Genomic DNA, 10380 nt, shown 5'->3' with positions numbered 1-10380 from the left:
AGAACGTGCCCGACACGGACAGAGCGTGCCCGACACGGACAGAGCGTGCCCGACATGGACAGAACGTGCCCGACACGGACAGAGCGTGCCCGACATGGACAGAACGTGCCCGACATGGACAGAACGTGACCGACATGGACAGAACGTGCCCGACTCCCGTATTATTAGCGTGCAATAAAATGAGGAGAAAATCGTTCGTTTTATTCCCTGTTTATAAATTTATACCCCAAACTGGGGTAAAATAAGAGCGGGGGTATAGGGGCTGAGGGCAGCTAACAGGGGGTGAATAATACAGCAGGTTCTATCAGTGAAAACCAATATTTCAATTCTAGTCAGAATTAATTTTCGTGAACAATATTCCATCGGTAACAACGACCGTTAGCATAAACTAAATCCATGCAGCAGTTTTTCCATTAATTAGTTTGAATTGTTTCTTGTTAAGTTGGTCGAAGAGCAGCAGCCCAGAAGCCCTCTCTGTAACCTCGGACGGAACCTGCAACAGACAAAATGTTCAGAACAGCAATGGCTCACAAGGCAAGAGTCACGGCACCTAACATTAAACATTATAACTCGTAACTTGTCACAAACAAATACAAACAACTTACACTATGCCGTTTTTATCGTGAACATCATTATTGCCTTCTTATATCATGATAAGTTAGCATAAAAAATGTACCAATAAAATATGTCCACGGTTAACAGAAGTAACCCAGTTCTTGAGCAAACTCAACTACCTATCATCAAACGTGATCAGAAAGCATTTGTAGTGACAATCTCGTTAACAATGTACATTTTACAACGAACTTTGAATCATTCAAGATACTCTCAGAAATTGCGAAGTCCTCCTCTCACGACGGTCAATAATTGCGTGACTTACGTGGAAAGTCCTCCTCTCATGACGGTCAATAATTACGTGACTTACGTGGAAAGTCCTCCTCTCACGACGGTCAATAATTACGTGACTTACGTGGAAAGTCCTCCTCTCATAACAGTCAATAATTACGTACACTTACTGTACGTGGAAAGTCCTCCTCTCATAACAGTCAATAATTACGTACACTTACGTGGAAAGTCTTCAGTGGAACGGCGTCATCAATGGCGGCGTTCGGCATCAAAAATGACTCCATGGAGAGTTCGCCAGACTCACTCTCGCATACAACAACCTGCGAAAAATTTAATTCATTAACTTGAATGCAAACTTATAATGTATATGCCAAACATTTTAGACATAGCTATATAAAAATATAACCAAAACACACTAAGATGACGGTGATCTCTATTTTGCCGCACTGAGTCGCAGCAGGAGTTATACCCGGTATAACATATAATAAAATCTTCACATGAATTAAAATAAAACTCGTCAGATTCAAGATATCTGGTCAGGCTTACAGTCTAATTAATCAGCATAGTTTGCAAAATTTTAATGTTATCTTTATCAACAAACTTAATAATTACATCTCTCCAACATCAATTCCTAAATTTTCTCCAGGGTTTGACGGTAAAAGCGATGAAAAAGTTCTACGCATCATATCAAAGTCTAGCATCCCCGTCACGCATTTGCTACTTGCCACGACATAACTCAGATAAACTCACTTTAAAGAACTGTGTGGGGACAGCGACGTGGTTATCCCACAGCACCCGATATTTGACATAAAGCTTGCCATCATCAGCCTTGCGAGGCAGGAACAGCGGTCCAGTGCATGCGTACACATTGCGGCTCTGACTCACCAGTTTCCGACAGTGTTGTTCTAATTCATTCCATTTGTCGCGGTTAAAACCTTTGCCAACCTGTCAAGAAGTTTAGTCTTTCAACGACAAAAAGTATGCTAAAGCTTCAGCGCATTTTTGCACTCACATTTACTGGTTCATTAACTCAATATTTAGTTTGGGATTGGAATATTTCATTAAGGGAATGAGGTCACGCAAATTATTAATATTTACAGAAAACTTGGAAACATCAACCATAACTCGGAGTCCACGAATCAACCTACGTGAGTAGCAAGATGAAACAAGATACGGTATACGTACGTCATCATTAGTGTATTGTCAAAACCTGCGGTGCCATATTGGAGAGCAAAAAAGTTTGCTGGCAAATATCCTGAGAGAGACGATGGTTGCCAGCAGCTGCCATGTGGCCGCGGTCGTACCCGCTGTACTTGCAGTCCTCGTTCGTCGACCTGAAACCACGGATCCGGATGCCGGAATTAACAGCAATATCCTCCATAAATTACGTGACGTTATAATATTTACGGAATTAACTAATATTTTGGTTTAATGCTTGAAAAGCTTAATACCACAAAACTCATAAAATTAATGTAAGCAAAAATGATTCCTCCCAAACAGCTGCGGCATGTGAAAAATGACCTGCGCACAGAAGCGCCGTAAGGGACAAGCAGAGTTATCACCTCAGAGGTACGAGGAAAGAATAGGTGAAGAGTAACAGTACCGTGGACACTCGCAGGAGAGAAGGGAAGAATTCTCTGTGGACACTCGCAGGAGAGAACGAAAGAAGAATTCTCTGCGGACACTCGCAGGAGAGAAGGGAAGAAGAATTCTCTGTGGACACTCGCAGGAGAGAACGAAAGAAGAATTCTCTGTGGACACTCGCAGGAGGGAAGGGAAGAAGAATTCTCTGCGGACACTCGCAGGAGAGAAGGGAAGAAGAATTCTCTGCGGACACGTCATTGTCCTTACAATATATATAATCACAAACTCAGGCATCCATCAGACTCATTAGAACTCTCATTTTGTATTGATTTTAATTGTAAACTAAAAATTCGTAAAGTTTGCTAGTGTACTTCATACATGGTAGCTCTCATCTGTCACTAATCATACCAATAGCGCCTATAAAGAGCTATCACCAGTTATCGGTGATCAAGTAACTACTTTTTAAAATATTTCTAGGGATAAAAATATTTGTATATAATCAGTTAAATCATCGTTAAATAATTCATTCAGGTAGCCTTCAGCTAATAATATTTATTAATCAATTTCATTTCAATTTCAAACGTTGTCTTGAATACAGTATTGTTTCATTACATCTACTCATAATTTAGCAATTAAATTTCTCTTAAGAGTGCACTTCACTTCTCGATTACGCAGTAGTTTTTAAGTATTTATTTCATCAGGCGTTCCACTCTCATAACAAGTTAAGCAAATTTAAATCTTCAGTCAGTAGTGCAATGTAGCCATCAGGTTCTTTGTATGACTGCTAGCATGAGACCGCTGAATATCCATCCAAGTGTTTTGTCTCAATAATTGCTATAACAAGGTTGCTCCAACACTGAGACACGCTGTCCGACACTACACGTTCTGTGTTGTTCTTGCAGGCGTTCTGGCCGGCAAAAATATGCTTCCAAACGTCTTTGTGATTCAGGAAGATCTTTTTTGTCATAGCTTGCAAAAATTAAACAATTATTACCACAACTTAGACAACAATTTCGACAATAATGGTCACTTAACTTTTAAGTTTCCTGCGTTCATTTATTACCATCATTAGAGATTGTCCTATTCAATATTAAAGCACTGTTTGAACTATGATATATCATATGATAGCTCTGACGATCAAGCAAATAATTACTTGTCATTTAGTACTAACTACTGNCCACCAATCGTAGACAAGAAAATAGAGCGTAAGTACTTACGTTCACTTAGCAAATTTTGAAAGCATGGCCCCTGGGCCTATACTTCCAAAAACATTTAAGTGGTCGTAAGTTCATCCGCCAATCATTGACGGCCTTTCAAGCAAAATCCACCAATCAAAGACAAGAAAATAGAGCGTAAGTACTTACGTTCACTTAGCGAATTTTTAAAGTATGGATCTGAGGTCTACACTTGTATCGCGATGTGACGAGATAATAGTGAACAGGAATGGTGAACGCAAATAAAAAACCAAGCAAATTCACCATATCGATACTGAAAACATTTCGGAGTCCAGCTCCATCATCAGCTCGATAAACTAAAAAGTTAGTTAAGTTTTTAGTTTTTCGAACTGATGATGGAGCTGGATATGTTTTCAATATCGATATGGTGAATTTGCTTGTTGTTTTCTTTACTTTTTAAATTCCTTGTGAACTTGCGATATAGGCAGACTGATAATATAAGTACTTATGAACGCAATGAATCTATGGACTGAACATTGCCAGGGACATACAAAACTACAGCTTGTTCATCAAACTCATAGGATCTGTTGCCATGAATAAGATGTCACGAGTAACATGAGACATATTTCAATCATTTTGTGACAGTTCTGATGTTTGTGATGCCAAGTCAGAAATTCTCTTTCTTGATGCATTCAAGACGACTTCGACAGCCTCTTGGGTGATTGTTTTTCATGTAATAAGATCACTCTGTTGGAAATATTTACATAAAACTTGATACTTTTCTAAACTATATTAATATCAGTTCAAGACAAAATGCAATTGACAGAAAATGCAGACAACAATCAAGCAGTAGTTGAGGCTGGTCAGGCATGGCAAACCACATGAATATCGTAATGAGTATGAACACAAACATGTTATTAAATTTTATCCTAAGGAGTAAGAACATAAACATGTTATTAAATGTCATTAAATTACGATTAGAGAACTAAATAGCATACGATGTGTTGAATTGCAGTGCATATGGTTACATGGTGAAGCCAAGATATGTTTAACATATACCTACTACAACAAATTAAGTGAAATGCAAGGAGCAAATTTTCTACTTCATAATTCTGTACGGGAGAAAACAAAGAAATTGAAACCAAACCAAATGTGAAGTAATAGCCTTACTTGAGTATAAAAATATTTTTTGATAGTTACACAACAAATGAAGGTAAATTTCTGCTCACTTTATACAATAGAATCAAGGTACATCACAATAGCAAAATAAAATGAAGATATGCATAAATAAATTTAGTAATTAAGGATGTCCATAAAGTGCACTTGATTAGGAAATCACTTATACAAAATAATCATATTTATTTCAATGCATTTAAACTGGCACAAACCTGAAATATTGATGCACTGAACCGTCTTCATGAAAGTCACATTTTGAACAGACCTGATATATTGATGCACTGAACCGTCTTCATGAAAGTCACATTTTGAACAAACCTGAAATATTGATGTACTGAACCTCTGAACCGTCTTCATGAAAGTCACATTTTGAACAAACCTGAAGTATTGATGCACTGAACCGTCTTCATGAAAGTCACATTTTGAACAAACCTGAAATAGTGATGTACTGAACCGTCTTCATGAAAGTCACATTTTGAACAAACCTGAAATAGTGATGTACTGAACCATCTTCATGAAAGTCACATTTTGAACGGTCCACTTGATCATTTTTAGCCACAGAGGCTGGAGTGAGGTGTTCAAACACCCACTGTGGAATCCTCAAGCGTGTGTCATAGGCTAATACAAAGTCATCTAAAGAACGGATGTTGGATAAGCTGGGGAAGCCATAACGCATGATCTGTAAATGGAGTACAAATCTTATTATTTGTACAATAACAAAACCATACGATTTACATTTATATGCTTTCTTTGCAAGCAAGCAATTCAATCACAAAAACACAAGATACACAGCAACATGGCTTAATAAAACCCAATAATGAGCAATATCTTCACTTACATGACTGCTCATTTTGCAAAATTATGATCATATTTCATTGGATAAATTGGATTTATTGCCTACATTGTATACTGATGTAGTATCTCACAACACATGCTTCATTTACTAAGATAAAGTTGCTATGAGATTGGAAAACTTTGCCACATCAGAAAGCCTCAGGGCAACATTTGCAAGATATTTTCTTATGCTTATTAAATCAGTGCTGGTATTCATAAAAAGTCAACTGAGTCACCTCAGCTAACAAAAACTTCAAAGCTCATGATGCAATATGAGGACATTAAAACTTTCTTACCTGAGAAATTCTGGGAGCATTTTGAGATGGTTCAGGAATCACATTTGCCTGATGGATAATCAAAGAGTCTTTCACTTTTGTTGCTGCAGACACTCGTGAGAACAGAGATGGAGGAAACACAGCTACTGATTCATCTCTTTCCACTTGAAATACAGAATCTGAAGAATAGAAACAACAAATTTTATAGTTACATATCATCCGATCACAGATTAGGCACGTGTGGATCTGGGACCATACTTTGTTCTTTTTATTTATATTCTTTGTTCATTATAGTTACATTATAGTTCTATTTATAGACAAGTTACATTCAAACCCTGACATTATATCGAAAGCTTATTGAAATAAGATCCCTTAGGACATTGAAATATTGAATCAACTCCTAATTTAAGGCCATATAAAAATTATAATTCAGTAAAGCTGTATGGATTTACCATCATACTTCCTTCTTTGGTCATCAATAGCTGCGTGATGAAGAGCTGAAGCATAGCCAATGCTTCCAGCAGCTCCAGCAATGCTCAGCAGCTTGAGCATTTCTCTGCTGCTAATTGAAAAATTTTTCCACCACTTCATTATAAATAAATAAATTATTGACTAAAAGTTGAAATAGTTATAGCATACACATCAACATCTTCTAGAGTGTAGTGTCTGTTTGGGTGGTGAAAGCATCATGTATTACTGGCTGATTACCTTGAAGGAAGTACAACTGCACAATCAAAATAGTATGCACATTGCACAACCTTGAGAAACCTTGTATTTTCTCTTTTGGAACTTCACCTCTTTTCAGTGTACAAGTCAAGTAATGGTATTAGTGTCACGATTTCTTTGAAGTTATTCATTGAAATATTGTTATCTGTGAATTACCCATCCATTAGACAGTTAATTTTATTGTCTCCTGATGCCCTGACAATTTTTGTCCCAATCCAAATTACTATGGAATTTCACATTGTTAGAAGCTATTTTCATTAGTGCCCCACCACAGAGCTTGCATTATGTGACTGTGGGGATCACTTGTTGGTTGAATTTATATGTAGGCAGGGTTCTTTACATTCTGCAACTGTTCCTTGCACAAATGGCCATCTTTTGTAAACCTCTTGTATGAGTGTCTGTTTATATATTTATTTACATATTTACCTCTGTTGATGTTCCCTTGTTCTTTTAGTACCTACTATGCCTTTTTGAGATAGTACTAATACTGCTTCTTTCTGATTTGACTTTGTCAACTTTGCCATGATGGAAAACTTTCACGTCATTGGTCATGTTCATGTTTGACTTCCAATGCAAGATAGCCAAACAGCTAAAGTGGCATTAATCCACTTATATATAAACTAGCAACGAGTACTGTACACTAAGTACCAAATCTTTGGTGCAGCTGAAATTTATTTCGGGACATGAATAGTTGCAAAACTTGATTCCCATATTCTCATACTGCTAGGCTCTTGGCAGTGCTGATTGATGGAACATTTGTTTAAATAATCACTATCTAAATTGTTACTAAGTGGATTAATTACACTTTTGACTATTTAGGTGATTAGGCTATTGGATGGGATGGCTAATTGCCTTGCTAAAAAATAACAGGCTAGGAATACTATATATTTTGTTGGTTATCTCTCACATTGCATAGAGACAAATGAAGGACTTGAATTGCCTAATTAATTTTTAATTTAATTTAATTTGTGTTCTACCTTATGAGGTTAAGACCTTAAGATGAGTTTAGGACTTTGTAGTCCAAGGTCAAGCTGGTGCTCCACCTTCGTCGTCCTCCGTCTCCAAGTCGTCACTAAGCAGGTCACCCCACCATCGGGTCCTGGATGTAACGTTGGACGTGTTCTGTCTATTTGCCCTCCTATGGGCCAGCTGATGCAAGATGCTGTTGCTTGTCACTTGCTGAGGGTGGTTTCCCATTACTGAACAATCTGGGATCTTCTTCAGAAACTTATCCAGTTGTCTCTTGAAAGAATCATAGGTAATCCCCTCCTATGAGCACTTTTTGGGAAGGCCTACAGCCTTGGTCCTACCACAGACAGTGATCCTTCACAAAAAGTCTGTACTCTGGCCAAGGCTTGGTTATTGAATCTGGGAATCCTGCACCATCTCACCCTCCACTTGTAAAACCTTGCAAGTTTGGAGGTCCTGCATTCAAAGTTGGGAGCCAGTCCGGTTACCATCTTCCAAGTGTACAGTCTGATATACCTTTCTCTTCTCCTTTCCAGTGAGTACAGTCCCAGGTGTTTCAGCCTTTCCTAGTTGTTCAGGTTCAGCTCCCTCGTGCGGCTGATCCTGTACATGAAGGTCCTCTGCAGTCTGCACTGCCTCCAGTTTCTGCCCCACACCAGCCTTGAGCTTGTCAATCTGGTAGCGTTACTGGCATAAAGCTCTAGATATTTAAAACAAAATGATGTCATGGGCTGGTTACCAACTTACTGTTTATGGACAGCCAGATTAATATGTGGCTGATTGCTGCCTTATGGAAATATGATAGATGGTCTATTCAGGGCTAATTGGCGTACAAAATTAGTGGTGCACTGTTGCGCCAGGGTGCAGTCTGCAGAAAGTGGGTGAATATTGCAAGATCATTGGGAACAGATTGGCAGCAGAATTTACGCCTCCAGAAGATCTTGCCAAGACATTTATTTTAGGTATTCACCAGTCTTTGGCCAAGTGCCCAAGTTGCCAACTAGTTAGGAAATATTTGAAAATCTTAGAGACCAGATTCAAGCATAGTAATTGTCCACTGTGCAGAGAGTGGATGAATATTGCAAGATATTTGGCGATGCTTCAGTAGCAAAATTTACACCTTCAGAAGATCTTGCCAACACATTTAGATTTAAATTCTTGCATTTAATATATTTGTCAGTCTTTGGCCAATTATTTAAAACAAGTGAGGTTTCCGGTATGTTGGATGGATCAGCATGCAGTGAAGCTTGTCCGTAAATCAGTTACGAAGAGTTCCCGCCAAAAAAATGTAAACATCAAGTTTATGATTTAACGATTACGTAGTTGTGGTCACATTAGAGTGGTCAGACTGCATTATCACATGTTCAGTTCAATCAGTTGAGTGAGTTGACACTTGCTCTACAGTCTACAATCGGACTGTTTTCAGGGTAAAATTAGTTATTTGGGCTTTGGGGTAACACGTGCATGCAACCTTGTAAATAAGTTTGTGGCTTGTAAATAGTTTTTCATTACTCAGCGTAAATGGCTTTTCATTAACAATTACCCGGCGACACATCTTAAAATTACCCGGCGACGTTTAGGGCTTAAAAACCCATATATTGGCAATGCTGCATCCACCTTCAGACCTTCTGCACCCTGGGTAATTGTTAAGCATCATAGCAGAGTAAGATGCCAGAGTCCAGACGGTAAGAGGCTAAGAGCATCAAAGCATAGGTCAGAACTTCAGCAGAAGTAAAATGAAATACCTAAAGGCTCACACCACACTAGGTATTAACCCACGCCACATTCACATTGACATAGCAGCCAACCAGCCATCACCAGGGGGGTGTGGAGCTCAAAATATTCAAAGCAGAAGGATGTCAATGATCGGTTACGGATAGCAGATTCCATTCACGGCTGATTGGTGGATGTCCGGAAAGATCCAAGGCGTTCGATTCAGGGCTTATTGGGGTACAAAATTTGTGGTGCACGGCTGCGCTCCCTTCGTAATAGAACGCACTAGATTGTAATAGAACGCACTAGATCGCATTAGAAGGCCCTAAATTGCCTTAAAACGCATTAGTATGCACTAAAATGTTTAAAACCAAATGAAGACGTACGTCGGGACAAGCCAGATCACCCTGATGCGGACGTACGCCTAGGCAAGCCAGATGCGGACGTACGGTACGTCAGGACAAGCCAGATCACCCATATGCAAACGTACACCAAGGCAACAGGCCATGGGCCTATGTCTTCAACGCCAACACTTCTATTCTATTCAAAGCCAGATGCGGACGTACGGTACGTCAGGACAAGCCAGATCGCCCAGATGCAGACGTACGTCGAGGTCGAGACAAGCCAGATGCGGACGTACGCCGGGCGTGTGCGCCAATAACGTTATTTTAGCTCTTTGTACGCCGCGTTGTACGCCAGTAGAAGGGCTTGGAGTCTCGTTTACGCCGGATTAATCCGCGGAAAACGGCACCATCCTGGGTATGATCTACCTAAATAACTATATCATGCCCTACATTGTAACTCCGTCCTCACTTCGTCACAAGGACAATAGTATCCCGGTAGCTGAGTGATACTACACAAAGGTCCTAAATCCTGCGCTTCCCAGCCTCCCCTCCATCTCCAATGCCTAAAACTCAGTAAAAGCCCTCTTTTTTTTTTCAAATTTGCGGAGGCCTCTGAAGACCAGTCCAATGCGGCCCCACGACAGAGTTTTGAGTTATAATTGTTTATCACTTTAATTAATCACTTCAATCACTTTAATTAATCACTTCAATCACTTTAATTAATCACTTCAATCACTTTAA

At 39.2% G+C, this 10380-nt stretch overlaps 1 protein-coding gene across 1 annotated transcript; it reads right to left on the bottom strand.

Moving 5' to 3' along the window:
- Positions 1–287: 287 nt before the first annotated feature.
- Positions 288–6749, bottom strand: LOC108677456 (endonuclease G, mitochondrial-like). The gene is made up of 7 exons (XM_018165676.2): positions 6340–6749; positions 5909–6066; positions 5264–5457; positions 2054–2177; positions 1594–1788; positions 1065–1163; positions 288–493 (listed from the first exon to the last, which is right to left on the bottom strand). The coding sequence occupies exons 1-7, from the start codon at positions 6476–6478 to the stop codon at positions 389–391; spliced, it is 1014 nt and encodes a 337-aa protein (XP_018021165.1). The 5' UTR covers positions 6479–6749; the 3' UTR covers positions 288–388.
- Positions 6750–10380: the final 3631 nt, after the last annotated feature.

This window comes from Hyalella azteca, unplaced genomic scaffold, assembly GCF_000764305.2.
Source record: "Hyalella azteca isolate HAZT.00-mixed unplaced genomic scaffold, Hazt_2.0.2 contig17986, whole genome shotgun sequence".
Lineage (NCBI taxonomy): Eukaryota > Metazoa > Arthropoda > Malacostraca > Amphipoda > Hyalellidae > Hyalella > Hyalella azteca.
This window is presented reverse-complemented; position numbering and strand designations above follow the sequence as displayed.

Bases quoted from the DNA above. Each gene is read 5' to 3' on its own strand.
- LOC108677456 (XM_018165676.2), bottom strand. From the start codon at position 6,478: ATGAAGTGGTGGAAAAATTTTTCAATTAGCAGCAGAGAAATGCTCAAG. The intron at 1,789-2,053 runs GTTTTGACAATA...ACTTCTTGACAG, and splicing joins TCTCCAATATGGCACCGCAG to GTTGGCAAAGGTTTTAACCG. The intron at 494-1,064 runs GTAAGTGTACGT...TGTCTGTTGCAG, and splicing joins TTCCACTGAAGACTTTCCAC to GTTCCGTCCGAGGTTACAGA.